The 20,428-nt window shown below is 36.2% G+C and overlaps 1 protein-coding gene across 1 annotated transcript in view; it reads right to left on the bottom strand.

The window, feature by feature from the left end:
• Positions 1-20,428, bottom strand: part of PTEN (phosphatase and tensin homolog) — a 91,365-nt gene that overhangs the window by 24,341 nt on the left and 46,596 nt on the right. The window contains exons 6-8 of the mRNA XM_045802377.2: positions 15,407-15,451; positions 9,559-9,602; positions 7,503-7,741 (exon numbers count right to left, since the gene is read on the bottom strand). Of these exons, the coding sequence (XP_045658333.2) occupies positions 7,503-7,741; positions 9,559-9,602; positions 15,407-15,451 (328 nt within the window). The remainder of the gene's footprint in view (positions 1-7,502; positions 7,742-9,558; positions 9,603-15,406; positions 15,452-20,428) is intronic.

Raw genomic sequence — 20,428 nt, 5'->3', positions numbered from 1 at the left:
TCCTCCCACAGAAATGTCACCAGAACACAACTTTCTTCTAAATGTTTCCCTACAACTGAAATTAAGGATACAAGTTTTAATAAAATTAATGCTATATAAGCTGAAAAACTGATAAAATATATGTATCTCCTGTAATAATAGTTCACAGGTACAAAAATGGAAATCCATAGATTCAACCTAAAAGGAAAGACTGGCAAGAAAATAAATTTTCAGCAGGTATTCCAAGAATAAAACTACTTTGGATAATCAATCATATTTACTATAAGATATTTACTTCCCTGGAAGAATTCCATAATTGTATAACAACAGCTTCACCATGTTCAGCTTAGCTCATTTCTCATGATGAAATTATACTTACTAAAAGCTAAAAATATATTATTTCACTAGCACCCTAACCATTAGTTAAACATGTGACATATCTGAAAATTTCTGGACAACTAAACTTCAAAGATTTAAAGGCAGCCTTCAGCATATTTGTAAGACTAATAACGTCAAGCTGCATTTTAGGTAGTTAAGTCAGGGGCCACTAAATGCCTGAGCATCAGTAAAAAAGGGTATAAACTGAGGACCTTGTCAAAATAGGCCCATTTCAGGAAAGCTGGTTCCCATACAGAGATTAATTCTGAACAGCCTCAAAGTTCTTTTGCAGTTCCAGGATAGTAAAAAAAAAAAGTTCAACAATGTTCAGGGGACTCAAATTTTACTCTGAGAGCTCTCATTTAACTGTTTGAATAATCTTTTTTTTTAATTTTTTATTTCATTTTTTTTATGTAAAGTTCGATGATTCATTAGTTGTGTGTAACACCCAGTGCACCATGCAATACGTGCCCTCCTTACTACCCATCACCAGCCTATCCCATTCCCCCACCTCCCTCCCCTCTGAAGCCCTGTTTGTTTCTCAGAGTTCATAGTCTCTCATGCTTCATTCCCCCTTCTGATTACCCCCCCTTTCTTTATCCCCTTCTTCTCCTACCGATCTTCCTAGTTCTTATGTTCCATAGATGAGAGAAACCATATGATAATTGTCTTTCTCTGCTTGACTTATTTCACTTAGCATTATCTCCTCCAGTGCCGTCCATGTTGCAGCAAATGTTGAGAACTCGTTCTTTCTGATAGCTGAGTAATATTCCATTGTATATATGGACCACATCTTCTTAATCCAGTCATCTGTTGAAGGGCATCTCGGCTCCTTCCATGACTTAGCTATTGTGGACAATGCTGCTATGAACATTGGGGTGCATATGGCCCTTCTCTTCACTACGTCTGCATCTTTGGGGTAAATACCCAGTAGTGCAATGGCTGGATCATAGGGGAGCTCAATTTTTAACTTTTTAAGGGACCTCCACACTGTTTTCCAGAGTGGCTGCACCAACTTGCATTCCCACCAACAATGTAGGAGGGATCCCCTTTCTCCACATCCTCTCCAACAATTGTTGTCTCTTGCCTTGTCAATTTTTGCCATTCTAACTGGCGTAAGGTGGTATCTCAGTGTGGTTTTGATTTGAATTTCCCTGATGGCTAATGATTTTGAACATTTTTTCATGTGTCTGTTAGCCATTTGTATGTCTTCATTGGAAAAGTGTCTGTTCATATCTTCTGCCCATTTTATGATTTGTTTATTTGTTTCTCGTGTATTGAGTTTGAGAAGTTCTTTGTAGATCTTGGATACTAGTCTTTTATCTGTAGTATCATTTGCAAATATATTCTCCCATTCCGTGGGCTGCCTCTTAGTTTTTTTGACTGTTTCCTTGGCTGTGCAGAAGCTTTTTATCTTGATGAAGTCCCACAAGTTCATTTTATCTTTTGTTTCTCTTGCCTTTGGAGATGTGCCATGAAAAAGGTTGCTGTGGCCGATTACCTTGATCCCCAAACCAGGCAAAGACCCCATCAAAAAGGAGAATTACAGACCGATTTCCCTAATGAATATGGACACCAAAATTCTCAACAAGATCCTTGCTAATAGAATCCAACAGTACATTAAAAGGATTATCCATCATGACCAAGTGGGATTCATCCCTGGGATGCAAGCGTGGTTCAACATTCGCAAATCTATCAGTGTCATAGACTTTATTAACAAGAAAAAAGCCAAAAATCATATGATCCTCTCAATAGATGCAGAAAAAGCATTTGACAAAATACAGCATCCTTTCCTGATTAAAACCCTTCAGAGTGTAGGGATAGAGGGTACATTCCTCAATCTCATAAAAAACATCTATGAAAAGCCTACAGCAAATATCATTCTCAATGGGGAAAAGCTGGAAGCCTTTCCCTTAAGATTAGGAACACGACAAGGATGCCCACTCTCGCCATTACTATTCAACATAGTACTAGAAGTACTTGCAACAGCAATCAGACAACAAAAAGGGATAAAAGGTATCCAAATCGGCAAAGAAGTCAAACTGTCTCTCTTCACAGATGACGTGATACTCTATCTGGAAAACCCAAAAGAATCCACTCCCAAACTACCAGAAGTTATAGAGCAATTCAGTAATGTGGTGGGATACAAAATCAATCCTCAGAAATCAGTTGCATTTCTATACACGAACGATGAGACTGAAGAAGAGAAATTAGGGAATCCATCCCATTTACAATAGCATCAAAAATCATACGTTACCTTGGAATTAACTTAAGCAGAGACGTAAAGGATCTATATTCTAGAAACTACAAATCACTCTTAAAAGACATCAAAGAAGACACAAAAAGATGGAAAAATATTCCATGCTCATGGATCGGAAGAATTAACATAGTTAAAATGTCCATGCTACCCAGAGCAATCTACACTTTCAATGCTATCCCAATCAAAATACCAATGACATTTTTCAAAGAACTGGAACAAATAGCCCTTAAATTTGTGTGGAACCAGAAAAGGCCCCGAATCGCCAAGGAAATGTTGAAAGGGAAAAACAAAGCTGGGGGCATCACAATGCCAGATTTCAAGCTGTACTACAAAGCTGTGATCACAAAGACAGCATGGTACTGGCACAAAAACAGACACGTAGACCAATGGAACAGAATAGAGAACACAGAAATGGACCCTCGGCTCTTTGGGCAACTAATCTTTGATAAAGCAGGAAAAAACATCCAGTGGAAAAAAGATAGTCTCTTCAATAAATGGTGCTGGGAAAATTGGACAGCTACATGCAAAAGAATGAAACTTGACCACTCTCTCACACCATACACAAAGATAAACTCCAAATGGATGAAAGACCTCAATGTGAGACAGGAATCCATCAAAATCCCAGAGGACAGCATAGGCAGCAACCTCTACAACTGTTTGAATAATCTTAATCAGAACTTTACTTCACTTTTCTGGGCCTCCACTTTATCATTTTTAAAGTAAGAAAAATGCCTGCCAAAAAAGGTTCATAATGTTATGCCCAAATCTTTATCCCTTTAATCTAAATTTCTAACCGTTTCAACATAAAATGCAAATGGAACCATTAGTAAAATACAGCTTCATCAACAGCATCTGATCGTAAATTTCTTTTTGCCTTTTTAAATATACAGAGAAGGCAGGAGCACATTAGGGTACTGCTTTACACCACAGCCGTGAATAATTCATCCAAAAATTGTCTGGGTATATTAATCAATCATGAACCAAGCACAACAGATCTCCATGATTTATTTTGACTCCAAGATGCTAAAAGTGATCAATTTTGGCTAAATTACTTAACTCTGAATCTTGATACAATGTAACAGCTAAACATAACAATTTTACCGAGTACACCCTTAAGAGTACACACAGAACTCCATCCTCTATTAGCCCCGTTACCTTCCATTTGGGGGAGATTCAAACCTGTAAGAGGAAGAAGAGAGCGGTGTGCCTGGAGCACTGACGGCTGATGCTGATGCAGGGATGCTCACATCCTACAATACACTGCATTTTATTTTCATAAACACTTCTCTTGCTATCTTTTCACTCTGGCCCCTATTCACAACAACATCCCATGGGCCTTGCCAGTTTACCAAATCTCTCTTCACCTTCACAGAGAAACAGAATGGACAATATTTTTAGACTGTGAGGAATACAGTATCTTCCCAATGACAAATTAAAATACGTCTTCACTTTTTTGTTATGAAGACTTCTCTTGGATCTAACTTAAACTGTTTAAGGATCCTTGGGTTTTATTTGTGTCCCTGAGTATGATGTGAAAGACTATCCCAAGTGCTTCTTATACGGCTGGTTCTCACTATCAGAAGCATTTAGCCAACTCTCCTGAAGAAGCACCTACATCAGACAGAATGGATATGTGTGTGGGTGAGTGTGTTTAAGAGGGGGAAAGAGAGCACGTGTGACAGCACAGCTTAGTTAGGAAAGGTTAGACTACTACAAAAAACTTTAATTACTCCCCAGCTCAAAATCCTGAGTAAAGCACCCTACAAGTCTGTTGGTTGTAAGGCCAAACAAAAAAGTTGCAGTTGAATGCAGTGAAGGCAACTACTTTAGAAATGGTCAAACGTGTTTGTAGCTTGCAACAGAAAAGTTAAGACTGTTGCAGTATCTCTAGCAAACAATTCTGTCCATTCCAGAAAAACCGACCTCTTTTTTCTAAAACTATGAAGCAGGTCACGAAAGGACTGGAAATACCACTTCCCTTCAGTATATGATGACGACTTCTCAGTTTAGCCAGCTACTAGTTTTCACCAAATACACACATGGTAACACAATCAAAGAATGATACTTATTTTGGAGTCCTCTTTGGAAACATCAGAGAACATTAACATTTTCAAAATGCCCCCAAAAAACTTTCTCCTGAAGAAATCTCAGTATTCTGTAGATGGACGGTACACCTTAATGCTGGGCAAAACATCTGGCTTTCTTGCTTTGGTGAAGACAGAGCTTTCCGTGTTCCTGTGACGACTGCTTTATTCATCATTGTGCACTGGGGTGCAAGACTCTATCCTCAATCTGAGAGAACTCTTAGCATTGTTGTGGAAGTATTCTACTGCTTCAGGAGTGCCAAGCCTTGCATCACAGCCTGTACGAGACGATTTGTCATGAAAAATCTACTGTTATGAAAATTGCCAAATTCAGGAAAGCCAAGACTTTCAATCAAGGGCTTCTCAAGAGGTTTTGTCAAGAAGTGGGAGCAATTATGAAAAGCTTTGCTACACATAAGTTCACTGGTTTCAGAAGGCAAATGCTACAGCCAGGATTTTAACCACTGTTAACTGGATAAAATACAAACTCGTTTACACAGTTTAACTCCTCAAACTTAAAACTAAAATGCGAAGTCATAATCCTTTCCTTCCTAACATAGTGTTATGCCAGAATCTTGCCAAAAATGATCTCATTAACCAACTGCAAAGAAAATGATGCAACATGAATTTTTCTGAAGAATCTTAGAGAATTATTTTTTGACACAAGCCTACTTTCATCCAACAAAAGAATCTACAGATTCCATTTGCTCTTTCGTTCTTTCGTGAGATAGGGTTTTAAGCACTTGTTTTCACCAAAAACAAAGTCAAAATTGATTGGATATCAAAATGACATAAAAGTTGTCAAGTCAAAGACAACGGCATAGTTAATGTATTATTTAAAAATCTAAATACTAGCAGCTCTTTCATTAAAGCTTACTACTGGGCAGAACTAAAGCTTAATTCTGATTAATCTGCAACCATTTAGATTTATTCATTATCCTCAAGTAGTGGCCACTGCTTTTTCCATTAAAAAAGGGGACATAATTCTTATGAAGACTCATTTTCCATGTTAAAAAAATTTCAGTGTAATTAAAAACTATGAGCAAAATTTTATGTTCCTGTATATCATGCACATTTTTAGTGAGAGACTATAGCTTTCATCATATTTTTAGAAGGTAGGTAACATAAACACTTTAAGAGTCGCGAGCTTAAATCTAGTGCTCTGGTTCCATATGACACAGCTTCTCTATTTTCATTTGAAATTCTTTTTACTTGATTTCTTTCCCTTAACTACAATGTCTACTGCTCATCCACCCTGCTTGCTCTAAACTTCTACCACTGCTTCGGCTACTGTACTTTGACTGGACCCGTTTCTCTATGTTTTTCTTCCCATTCATTCTCTTTCCCCTGTGCTGCCCTGTACTTAGTCACTAAAATGTAGAATAATTTACCTCCTAAATTTTTAATCAGTAAAAGCAACTAGTTGTTTCCCTCTAGATGATGAAAAAATGAACCAAAGTCGACACCTCAGGCCCTCCATTCTAGAATTCACTCCATACACATCCCAATTGTGTATATTATACACAATACAAAGAAATGTAAGGCAATCTATCATAATCAATATTCACTAAAATCAAGCACTAATATAAGATTCAGTTTTATAAACTATCACCAATACATAGCACTTCAGCATCCTTAGATGTAATTTTAAAAAATCACAAAGATAAATAAAACAAGAAATGAGGAAGGAGAAAAGGAGCCAGGAATCAATGCAACCACCGGCTAAAATGGTGGAAATGATCATGTTTCTGTTTTGAAGTTGAATTAAAAAGAAATCAGCTTAGGGGCACCCGGGTAGCTCAGTCAGTTAAGGGTCCGACTCCTGACCTCAGTTCCAGTCTTGATCTCAGGGTCATGAGTTCAAGCCCCACATTGGGCTCCACACTGGGCATGGAGCCTACTTAAAAAATAAGTAAATAAAGGAAGGAAGGAAAAAAGGAAGGAAGGAAGGAAGGAAGGAAGGAAGGAAGGAAGGAAGGAAAGAAGGCAGGCAGGCAAGCAAATTAAACAGGAACAGAACCTTCCTGATTGTAAATGTTATTTAAACTAGAATAAATTTTTTACATAAAGTTGTGATGTTTCCCTCAATAGAGTTCTTTCTCTAGGTGAGTTTCTCCCTCTATTTGGAGTGGTTTGGGTTTTTCCTTCCCAGAGACAGAGAAATGTACAAAATCTCTTTAAAAGGAACATAAACATATTTTGTCACACTTACCATCCAAAGAAATGAATCCCTTGGAAATTACTGTGAACGTTCTCCCAAGAGTTTACGTTCTCCCCTCAAACATACTACACAGATTAAGTTTGTCATTGATTTTCAACATAGTCTTCATTAGTCTTCTGAATAAGAGAAGAACCTTTGACTAATCTTAATTATAACTATATTCATGAATATTCATATCAAAGAATAATTTGCATGTACTTATAAAAGTAAAGATCACACTTTACTAGGAAACGGCATCCAAGTTATTATCTAAAGACCTCTTATTCTCAAGCAAGGTTCAGAAATATCAAGCTACTTTTGTTCAATGTACTGCTTCTTTAAATGCTTTGTCAGGATTTTATGAGACCAAATATGCCATACAGTTAATAGGTAAGATTTACTAGCATGAAATGAAAATGCTAGCATGAACAGAAAAACTGAAAGAATCAGTCATTTGCACATATGACAGTTAAGGTAGTAACTGATTTAAATGTTCAGAATAAAGAAATAAGGGTTACCAATTATCTTTCCAAAAACCTGTTTTCCAATAAATGCTCAGATCGAGATAGAAGAAAGAAAACAAACATCAAATACAACTTACCTTTTTGTCTCTGGTCCTTACTTCCCCATAGAAATCTAGGGCCTCTTGTGCCTTTAAAAATTTGCCCCGATGTAATAAATATGCACAAATCATTACACCAGTTCGTCCCTTTCCAGCTTTACAGTGAATTGCTGCAACATGATTGTCATCTTCACTTAGCCATTGGTCAAGATCTTCACAAAAGGGTTTGATAAGTTCTAGCTGTGGTGGATTATGGTCTTCAAAAGGATACTGTGCAACTGTGGTAAAAGGATAACCTCAGAATTAGAAAAAAGTCTTTCCTGAATTGTTTATTAAAGAAGGTTAACTTTAGAAATGTTGCATATAAGCTTAACAGATGTTTAAAAGAAAAACTAAACTCCAGAGAAAAATAATTTGCTGCCTGATAATTTACGAATTTTTGAATAGAAAACAGTCTCTCATTAATTCTTAAACCCACCCACAAGACAGAGGCCAAGCATTATGTTCCCCACTTAACCGAAGAGGAAAGAAACTTTGCTATGGAGAGGTAGCACAAGTCAACATATCAGAGGGAGAGGCAAATTCAAAATGAAATGTCACGTAGGTAGGTTTCCTGTAAGGGCTCTCAATGCATTTTTCTGACAAAAGGAGTCGTAATATATATTACATCACCACAAAACATACATTTCAGAGAAGGTATAAATTACCAATAAATCAACAATGGAAAGGACTGATTTTTACACTTTATATAATAAAAATCCTAAGCATGTTATCTAAAGATGGTCTTGCAAATGTTAGTGTTGTATGCTACACATGATTTTAAAGTCATTTACAAAAGAAACTGAAAAAACTACTTATAAAAATGTACACAGTTGTAGTAAAGTGTACCTAATGAAGTTTCAGGCCTTTTCACCTGGGTTATAAAAACCCAAAATTTGTCTGTTCCCTATAGTCAGAGTTGAGGTGGTTGTTTTTTTTGTTTTTGTTTTTAACTTGCCTAGAAATAGGAGTTATCCCTATTAAATTTTTTCTTACTGGTCCCTGCCTCGGTTCCATTCTATTAAAATCCTTAAAAATCCTGACTGACATCTAACGCATATAATTATCCTCTGTGTCATCTAAATATGTGAAAAGTATGCCTTCTATCTTCAATCAAGTCATGAATACTGTGGAACAGGATCCCGCGTGTTGGGTGAGTCATCCTGGGAGACAATGACTACCATTACAGACAGTCGCCGGGACGGCTTTCACCTGGGCCTCGGCATCTTCATCTCCCCAGTGGCACACAAAAACATCCAGGGCACTCTGTTAAACGTCTATTTACAGATAGATAAACCTTGACTAAAACACGCTTTGCCTAGTAAGCAGGAGCCTAAATTCACGAAAAAGGAAAAATTCTTAGTGAATCTGTATGGGCTCTCATTAGTGCCTCTGAATTCTCAAACCAGGTGTTTGAATGTCCGTTCTAGATTTTCAGAAGGGACCCGTGGCAAACACATCAATATGAAGCTCATGGCATTCACCTTCTCCTTCTATCATGGCAGCATCTGCAAGCTTCTCCACTCTCCAGGTCTCTTGAGGCTCAAGGCTCCACGAACACAGATGGAAGGTTTTCGTGGGCTCTCAGAAAAATTCACTACACCTGGAGAAGAACTCACTTAAAGCGGCTCCTGCTCTCATCTACCAGGCTCCTCTTATCCATATCTGTCATACCCTTCTCCCCTCTTTCAGGTCACGGCTCCACAGTTATAAAGTTGCTCCCTTTCTCCCTAGAATCTCTTACTGTTACACCAAATGCCTCCAACAGTAGACACAGCCCTCTATTTTATTGCTAGTCTAGAAATCTTTCCTCATTCTTAGAGTCTACTCTGCGTTTTAGTATTCGTACTAGTACTGGCAGGTTTATATGATAACTGCTTCCTAAAACACAACAGCAATATTAAATTAGTTTTCCAAAGTGTCTAAGACCATCTTTAAGATAAATATTTACTTCACTTAATAATTGAGATTATTCATTACTGCTATGATAGTAAGATTTGGTCTACTGGTTTTAAGTTATACAACATAAATACATTACTTGGCAGTTTTTACCTACCTCTGCAGTTAAATTTGGCGGTATCATAATGTCTTTCAGCACACCTAGAAGAAAAGTTTAGATGTGATCTAAAGTTATCTTTTGTGCTGGCAAAAAAAAAAAAGTATAGTAATACACATTTTCTGAACTTTTATACTGCACCAGGCATCATGCTGTTTTGTATTAACTGTTTCTTTCAATCCTAACAATCCTATGAAGTAGGTAGTGTCATTATCCCCATTTTACCATTAAGGAAACTGACGTTAGGTGCTATGCACTACGGCTTACACACTTGCTCACAAAACCTGTGATGCCGCTCGGGCACACACCTCCCACCCAGCTGCATGTGTACCCTCGAATTTCCTGTATGGACACTCGGCGCGCTGAGGGGGTGTATGTGTGATTTCACGAAGAATGTACAAACAACTAACGAGTTACGGCATGGTCTTTATCTCAGAGTTGAGCATACATCGTTTTCTCAAACTATTATTTAAAAAGATTTATTTTTAAAATAGTAAAATTATAAGGGCAAAGAAAAAGTAAAAAAAAAAAAAAAAAGGTGAATGATGCTAATCTACTCAAAAACAACACCTGCTAAAAAAAGTTTAAGCCAGACCTTTCTTTAGAGAAGCCAAAGGTCATCTTTTTCAATAATCTCTCAGGTTACGAGTTTTAATTAAAGTCTGAGAGTAATGAAGGAGTAATAAGTAAAATAAATACAGAAGAGTAAAATGTTGACATAGCATTACTTAGGGCACACTAAAATTTGTCTTTTTAATAGTAGTGATATGTTTGTCATCACGCACTGGCTTACTCATGAAACAGGTGTGTTTATAAACATTAATAAGGCTCCGAAATGGATCCCATACTTTAGTTTGTGGTCAGCAGAATCATGGTAACTACAGCTACCAACCAAATGAGATTTTTTAAAAAATTATTTAAAATAAAAACTTAGCATTTTAAAATAAATCAAGGTCTACAAACCCTTAATCTCCAATTCTGAAATCCCAAAAGTTTGTAACATCTAACATTTTCTGTTAAACTTATGGCAGACTCAACTGTAGCAGAATCTGATCTGAGTTCATGAAACTGCATGCACTCTCTAACTAATACACTTAGAGTAAAGAGTCAAACACTTCATGCTAGGGACTGCTCCAGACTCCAGGGGGGTGTTACATAATACTAATAAGTATTTGCTTCCACGTTACCTTTCTGCAAAGGGAAAAGTTCTGAATGCTGAAACACAACTGGCCCCAAGAGTTTCAATAAGTGATTGTGGACATGTATTTCACTTTTAAGAAGTCCTAAAAATATCTGTATAGTTCCTCTACTTTAAACAGTTTTAAATCCTAATCCACATGAAAGTTGAACTAATTAGAAATTAGAATTCACTAGTTTCTAAATGGTCAGACCTGAAATAAATGGACTTTCATACTACTGCTTAAAACAAAGCTTTTCCCCTTTTTTTGCATACAATTTCATATACTGAGTTTTGCTCAAAAAATTTATTTAGTAATGCCATATGCATATTTATGTATCCTTGCTAAATAATTTCATACTTACTCCTATACAAAACATGACAGGTAGGAGGAAGACTGAGCAAGAGAATAGTCACATTTTATACGTTCTTTAGTACAGATTAAAGAAGAGGTCTGGTAAATAGTGAAGATTCCATAACAGAATATTTTATAAGGACTCATGTAAAGATAGGACTTAGAAGGTGAGGGAGAAGGAATAGGCTAGGAAACAATTCTAAGAAGCTGGTCTCATGGCAGCACAAAAAATAAACATTTTGAGCTTCATACAGCTTTAGTCCTCTAAAATTCTCATGCTTTTTCAGGAGCTCACATGTTTGGTTTGACAAATACCGCTTAATACTACCATCATAAACTGATTCTCAAATATTACTGTTAAGAGGCAGAAATGAAGGAGAAGTGGAAATAATGAACTATTACATGTCTACCAGATGTACACACTTTACAAAGGAGTTTCCATGTTTTTTTAACTCATAGTCACAACCACATAATAATAGAAAATATAATCTCCATCTTCTATATGAGAAAGCTAAGATTTAGGAAGAGCATTAAAAAAAAAAAAACTTGCCCCAAACTGCAATATGCAAATGGAAGAGCCAGGACTCAAGCCCAGGACCTCTGGTTACAAAAGTCAAACTTCTTCCAGCAGGGGTCCATACTTCCATTTTAATACAAAATAGAGAACAGTTTAAAAACAAAAGCAATAACAAATTTTACTCAAAATCAGCCTTCCTACAAGAGCAGTATTTGGCATAAAAGATAGAACCAACAAAAAGACATCATGAAAACATGAAAAAGTTATGATAATCTCTACAGGTATGGATGAGGAGTGCATGAGAACATATACTGGGGCCGGAAGTGATAGAAGTGATCTGGAGGAGGGGTTGCTAGGGTAAGAATGATGACTCTTCTTAATTAAGACCTTCTCCAATAACTGTGCACACGCACACACATGTGCAAACACACACATACACACACACACACGCATGCACAAACCCAGCTCCTTATAACTTTTGTGTGGTATGTTAGTTGATCAGTCTCTCAACAAACCAAAACTGAAGATAAATAAATGGAAAATGGAATTTGAGACAAGTATTAGGTAAATCTGACCATGTATACTTCCTTATAATTAAAATTCAACTTAAAACATACCATTTTTAAACATCTTCACCTTATATTGGCTTATATGAGACAAGATAGATGAAGAAGCACTGCAAGAGTTTTTAATGAAGCAGTAGACAGAAAGTGAAGGAAGAGATAAGACTAATAGGAAAAGCTTCCAGAGAAGTGAGACTTGCTGAAGAGTCTGTAACTCTCTTCAACATCACTATCCCTAGCTTACGAAAGAAAACTTAACAGATAAAAATTAACAACAATTAAAGGTTCACCACCAAATGATGGAGAGTTGTATGTCAAACAGAATACACAATGAAATACAGTAACCCTTTTAAAAACGAGGATCCAGTGAACACTTAAGGTCCTCAAAGGCAAAGTGTATTATTCCTCTAGCCCAATCTTCCTCCGTCCTCCTCTTACCCCTACCAGCCTACAGGTATACAGAGGAACAGACAAAAATGAAATACACACACTTGCACAAAACAAATTTACTAAGCATCATCATACCTGAATTTGATTAACGATATGAACCTAATTTTGTCCTTTCTTAAAATAATTTATTGAATGCTTCATAATATAGAGATATAAACAGATACTGTCAATCATTAAAAAGTCCATATTAAGAACTGTTCTTCATCCACACGTCATAACTGCCATAAAAAGTTTATAATATACCATTATATACATGTGTCTAGTGTTAAATATTTTAGAAACTTTCAGTTTCTATGTGTTTGCAAAGATACACATCACATGTAATTAACATCCCCAAAATATAAGAAATAAAATAGAAACATCTGCTGCTTCCCAGACTCACTTGCCCAGAGCCAGAAATAGAAAGAGGGGTAGAGAGAAGGTGAAGAATGAAAAGTGACATCAGAAATCAAAACATGCTACAACCTGGTAGTTCTAGAAACTTCTGAAGTAAAATTTGGGGAGGTAAAAACAAACAACGACAACAACAAAACCAGAAAGGGAAGACCGGCATAAACGGTGGGTGGTCTGCTACCATATGTACCTGTGTGACCTTGTTCAACTCACTTAACTTCTCTAGGCCTCAGACTCCCCATCTGTAAAATGAGAAGGTTGGACTAAATGATCTCTTTCAGGTACTTTTCAGTTCTGAAAGTCTATGACTCCGTTAAATGGAGTGGGAAAGGGGAGCTGAAATATATATACCAAAAGCTACTCTTATATATAACGAGACAGTTCATTAACTCTGGGGTCCAGTGTTTAGAAACACAAAAGCAAATGGGCAGCCAAGTTCCCAGACAAGCTCCCAATGCCATCTTTAACCATAATAATGTTAAGTGATCCAAAGTACTGACAGTGCAAGCCTAGGTCCTAAATTCTGGAAGCAGGAAGCCACTGAACACAGGAATGGAAAGAATTTCCTTCCTTTCCTTTGGATATAATGTTAAACTCGAATGAAATTTTGAAAACGGCAGAATTTGTCTTTGGTACCTTCCTACCTTCCTTCTGGGACTCTAAATGCCTCATCTTGAGAGTCTAAACCTAAGTGACTCACTTAATGGACTGCAGCTTTTGACACTTCTTGTCCTGTGTTTGCTTTTCTTTTTTTAAACACAGCTTCCGAATCTAGTTATTCAAAAAGTATAAAGCTTTGTGGTTTTTATTTCCCTCCACAGAACCATTCTGGCATCTGCAACAAGGCTTATTAATGGAGGTGAATCAGGGCGAGAGGAAGATGTATGCACACCTGCAAGCTGGGGTCTACGAACACTCAAGTCTCTACAGCACCTTTGTCTTTCACCTTGTTACCTGTCACCCCACACCCTCCACAGCCCCTCCATAATCTGACCATAAGGGATTACCCACCATATTCTAAACACTGCTACACCGACCAGCTTCTTCCATGCCATCCTCTCTGCCCTCAATGCCATTTTCCCCACCCGGAGGCCTGCAGGGGAGCCTCTGCAGATGCTTCACCCCACCTCAAACAGGCCTTTCTTTATGAAAACTTTCCTACAGGGTACAAGTACTATTTCCACAGTACTCTACACAGCTCTCTCTGTACAACAGTTACCTCTTCTGCAATACTATGTACCTATCCCATTAGACTGTAAACTACCAGAGACTAAAACTGTATCTTGTTCACCTCTGTACTGCCAACAAGTTTTACAAGGTCTAACACGGCAAGTACGGCATTAATGTCCGCTTCTTTGTGAATCCGAGGAAAATAATGAAAACTCACTAGGAGAAAACAATAATGGTGTCTACTTCACTCTCATGTCTTCTGAGGTCTAATCACAACAGAAAGATCACTAAATTAAAGATAGAAAAGCAACATCCCACAAGTCGACAAGGCACATAGAATCTTTCATCCTTTTTGGTGATGATTTAAAAGCCCACTGAAGGCAGAAAAGAATCTTGCTCTTACATTTGAGAAATAAATTCTACAGAAATTGTGACAGTCAATCAGGAAACATAACTTCAGATTAAAATTTTTCCTGTTGCATAAGTTACAGACATCACATAGGAAAAATAAAAACCAGGTAGAAAAGAACAAATTTTATATACCATTTTTTAAAAGGTAGGAAATGGGTCAATATTTTGGGAAGGAATAACAGTCTTCAAGGGCAAAAATGATAAAATATTTTCTTCTAATTTTTTTTGTTCTTTTTTTCCTTTTCACATCCCTACTCACAAAGTCAAAAAGAAATACAAAAGGTTAAAGATAAGCTAGCTGTACCAAGCAAGCAATCCTTACATCCCTGCCCCAAACAAGAGAAACCACCCAACTCAACAATGTCAGGTAACTTATTTATGTGATATACAGTTAGAGAATACCCTAACAGCTGTTTCAATCAAATGACCTAAAGACACAAAATAAATACAACGACACCCACTCTGAAGCATACCTCCATGGAAGATGTTATTAATGCTTTAACAGAAAAGCTCTGCTGTGAATTACACTTCAAGTTACCACATGGTTATTGGCTCAAAGATGGGCTAGACGCCAAGTCATTTAAATCAGATCAAGTAAAGTGAATGTGTGCCAACATTGTTTTGACCTCATCACAACACTTTCTGAATGACCTAACAATGCTCTTTATCAGACGTCTTGGACTAATTGTTTTAGGAACACAATTCTGTTAAAATATATCTTTTACTCTACCTGATTCTAACAAGGAAAGAACTTTCACTTAATAGCTATTTTAGAAGATATTTGCAAGCATACAAATAAAAAACATACTTACAGATTGTATATCTTGTAATGGTTTTTATGCTTTGAATCCAAAAACCTTAAAACAAAACAAACAAACAAAAAGCCACCATTAAACAAATGAGCTAACATTTGAAATTACATTTATACTATTGAGAAAGCCTAAAAGACAGATTCCATTTTTCCTAACCTCAAATACCATTTAAGAAAAATAAATAAATAAATTCCAATAAATATTCCCTTCATGGGTTTAAGCTAGTAATCAGGTCATTCTTAAATAATTATTACATTACACAGATTTATACAATCTGAAGTAAAGCCATAGCTTTTCATAGAATAAATATTTTCATAATCTTCTCTCTCCAGCCTAACATTATGAGGTTGAGTATTAAATAAGTTATTTAAAAGGCAGCATTAGCACTTAGCTCAAGTTCACCTAGCTCATTCAGATGTGCAAGAAACAGTCACGTCTAATCGATGAATCCTAAAAATAACCCTGAAAATTCAGCCATCATTTTCTTTCAAACGAGAAACTTTTCATATTTGAAAGATGCAAGTAGTAACTATTAACTCCATACAAAGTTTATTAAGTATTTTCACATATATATTCTCAGTTGACACAAACATCTGAGAGGTAGAGTTTATTCACATTTTACAAATGAGGAAAATAGGTGTCAAAGAAATTACAAAACTTGCTGAAGGTCATATAGCTAATAAGCCAAAGAATCAAGACCAAGGACCTCTCCCTCCAAACAGTTACAAAACTAAACAACAGCAACAATTAACAGCCAATAAAAGCACTTGCCATGTGTTTTTACCACATTTAAGTACTTTATGCGTACAAATGTGTTTACTCTTATGAGGTAGGTAATAGGGGAGAAGGGTTAGAAAAGTATAAGCTGAGGAAATAGCAGGATAAACAGAATAAATAACAAATGGAAAACAAAAGAGAAGATTTAAAAAGATTTAAAGTCTAGGAGTTTCAACATATGAGTAGGAGTTCTAGAGAAAAGAACAGAAAACACAAGGAGAAGAAATCCGAGATACAATTCAAGAATAATACCCCAAACTGAAGGACAGGAATTTCCAAAATCAAAGGATACGATGAGTATTCAGCAAAAATGATGAAAATAGACCCAAATACAGGCATATATAGTTCAATGAAATTTCTGAATACTGAAGAGATAAATGTAGGATCCTAGAAGCTGCCCAAGAGGAAACAGGTTCATAAAAAGTATCTGGAATCAGAATTACACCACCCTTTTTAATGCAAACTAGCAGCTAGAAAACAACTGGGCAAAACCTTCTGACTTGGAGGGAAAACTATTCCCAGCCTAGAATTCCATACCAAAAGAGACATTAAATCAAGTGTGAATATATAATAACGGCATTTTTAAACAAGAGAAATCTCAAATAATTTTGCTGCCCACATATTCTCTTTCAGGAAGTTACTAGAAGATGCGTTTCACCAAAACAAGGGTGGGAAACCATGAAAGAGAACGATACCAAGAACTGAAGAATCCAACTCATGAGAAGGGAAAAGGGAATCCTCAGAATGATGGTGAAGGAATATCCTAAGTAGACAGCTATAAGCAAACCTAGTGAGCAACTGACCCAGATCAGGGTAGCTCAGAAGGCTCCTGAAGAAGATAAAATCAATATAATACCAAATGTGCTTGAACATGTTAAGAGATGTATATAGTTTAGGGATAAATTAAAGTTAAGAACATAGAAACTAAAGGAGCTAAAAGAGAGGAGAATTTTAACTCTAGGAAAAATAGAATGTTCAGGAAAAAACAGTTACAGTACTTAACTGTAAATTGCATTATCTAGTCATAATCACATAAAAACCCAAAATTGATACAACCAAAATTAAAATTTAGCTACTAGAAGGAGGGCTGAAAATATGTGTGTGGTTGGGTAGAGGGGAAAAAGAGTTCATAAATTCGGATGTGAAAAATCATGCTACACAGTAAGAGCATTACTTGTAACTTTGTCACTAACTGAAATATTTGTATGTCACACTAGGAGTGTGCAAAGGTCAAAATATCATTTACAACCAACACTTAAAAATTAAGTCATTAGACTATAAATGGATTTTATATGCTGTGTTAACTATAGTATTCTAGCAAACATTTGGTTTTTTAATATTTTTTGAGCTATTATATCAAAACGAATGTAACAATGACTTTCTCCAATACCAACAAAATACTCTCTAATGGACTTAGTATGACAAGATGGGTTCCTCTTATTTCTGCAGAGTCAGGCCCTCATTCCATAAACCACTCAGCAGTTTCTAGACCAGGCTCTTTCCTTGCATGACCAGTGTTTCATCAAGGATTCCGGGTCACTATATATTTTTTTTAATGGTATGCTTTCATGTTTTCATTCCTTGATACCCATTCCTATCAATATTATCTTTTACTTAAATGTATTGAGAGAACATGTATTAAGAACCTGAAACTGCTTGTTTCCCTGGAATAAAATTATTTATGAACTATTTATTGTCCCTGCCGTCAAAAAAATACTATCAGTGAGAATAAGGTTTAGCTGTGAGAAACCCAAGAAGAGGGGCAGGAGCTCATAAATAAATATGCTGATTATATTAAATACACTACTCTCCCACATAGGATTAGTAGTCTATAACTGGTTGGGGAGATTTGTTTCATAAAGCACTGGAGCCCAGGACCCTTCCATCATATGCTCAGCCAACATGATGAGCAGCCCAAGGTCCAAGATGGTGTGCCATCATATTTGTAGTAGGAACAGACTGGAGAAGGGAAAGAAGGAGAGGCCTCTCCTTTAAGAACTCATCATTTCTACTTAAAAACAATAGATCTTAAGTTATCATATTATCAAATCTAGCCACAGGGGAGGCTGGAATTACCATGGCATTCTGGGAAAACACGTACACAGCAAACAAGCAAGTGTTCTATTAATGAAGGGAAAGGTAAAGATGATCACTGATTTTCTCTATGGTTGTTCTATTCTATAATTTCAATTATCTCTAATCTTTATTTCCTTCTGCAAAACAAATACAAATGACTAATATTAAGTAACAGATATATCTGTATTCCTAATTTAAAATCACTCTAAGAAGGGGTCCATAAACTCCACCAGACTGCCAAAAAGGTACTTGGCATAAAAAAAGACTAAGAACTCTTGCCAAGGGGCAAAGGGAAACAAAGAAAAATTACTACTTTGTGGTTCTGGTGCTGGTGGTTAATAAGCCATAGAGAACAATATTTCATTCTAACATTTCATGTGTACTTTTCTTTAAATATTTAAGGTATAAGTCACTTTTTATGATCCTTCGGTTTAGCCCACTTCTTCAACTAACCCAGGAAGCACTGGTTCTGCTAAGATGACTTCTACTCAACTATGAATATACTACAGAAAAAAGTGGTGTTACACACCTTTCACTCTTGTCTCTCGTACCCTCTTTATCTTCTCTATTCCTATAACCTTTCTCGATTTGTACTTCTGGATTTTTTCTTTAAACTGAGATAAAATTTAAATACAGCGAAACAGATCTTAGGTGTATGAACATCTCAATAAAAATACAGAATACTTCCACCACTCCAGAAAATTTCCTTATGCCCATTTGCAGTCAAACCCCATTAAGCTCCCAGGCAGCTAATATTACCACAAATTAATATGTCCTTGTTCTAGAACTCCATATAAACGTAATCATACAATGTGTAGTCTTTTGTAACTGGCTTCTTTCATTTAATCTAATGTTTTACAGATTTATCCATGTTACATGTATCAATAGTTCATTGCTTCTATTCGGAGTAAGATTCCACTGCATGACTACATCATCATTTGTTTATCCATCCTCCTTTGATGGATATTTACGATGGTTACAGTTTGGGGTTATTATGAATAAGTACATAAACATTCTTGGGCAAGAATTTTGGGGACACAAGCTTTTATTTTCCTTGAGTAAATCAGTAATAACTAGAAGTAGAGTTGCTGGGTCGTAAGGCAGATACTACTAAACAGTTTTCCAAAAGTTATACCATTTTACAATCCTATCTGTATTTTAAAAGAGTTTCAGTTGCTCCACAGTCTCATCAACATTTGGTGCTGTCAGTTTTAAGCATAGCTTTTCCAATGGGTATAAAGTGGTACCTTATTGTGGTTTTAAATTTCCTTTCCCTGATGACTAATGATATTAGGCATATTTTCATTTGTTTATTAGCCATTTTTATACCTTCTTTGAAAATGTCTGTTCAAGTCACTGGCTCATTCCCCAGCCCCCCAGTTGAATTAACTGGCTTTTTATTACTGATTTACAGAAGTTTTATATATTCTGGGTAAAAGTTTTTTATCAGATATACATATTGACATGAATATTTGCTCCTTATCTATGACTTGCCTTTTCATTTCCTTAATAATGTGTTTTGATAATCAACTACTTAAAATTCTGATAAAGGGCGCCTGGATGGCCCAGTCAGTTAAGTGTCTGCCTTCAGCTCAGGCCATGACCCAGGGTCGTGGGATCGAGTTGCATGTCAGGCTCCCTGCTCCACAAGAAGTCTGCTTCTCCTTCTGCCCCTCCTCCCACTCGTTCTTTCAATCTCTCTCTCTCAAATAATAAATAAAATCTTAAAATAAAATTCTGATAAAAATCCAATATATCGAATGCTTTTGTTTAGACCTTTGTACCCTGAGAAATCTTTCCGTACCCCAAAGTTCAGAAAGATACTCTCTACGCTTTCTTCCAGAAACTTTATACTTTTAGCTTTTTCTCAGTTTGCATTTTAATATGGTTGGAAATTTAGATAAATGCTAAGGATAATTGGGATAGCCAAAACAAAAACAAATTATTTGAAGGACAGTGACTATAAAATTTAGAAAACAACAACTCATTGCTATCTGCCATATCTTTTCCTTCAAGGTTTTGTTTTGTTTTGAAAGAAAATGAATAAGCAGGAAATGATCTGCAAAATACAATTTTCTCACAGAAAGCCTACAAGTTAAATGTGAGCAGAGAAAAAGGTATTTTGGAGGATTAACAATTCACTTTTAGTTCATTCTGGGTCTGGTAAAT

This window comes from Ursus americanus, chromosome 6 (assembly GCF_024610735.1).
Source record: "Ursus americanus isolate L20-20 chromosome 6, mUrsAme1.1.p, whole genome shotgun sequence".
Taxonomy (NCBI): Eukaryota; Metazoa; Chordata; class Mammalia; order Carnivora; family Ursidae; genus Ursus; species Ursus americanus.
The sequence above is the reverse complement of the archived record's forward strand: the minus strand, read 5'-3'. Positions and strand labels throughout refer to the sequence as shown.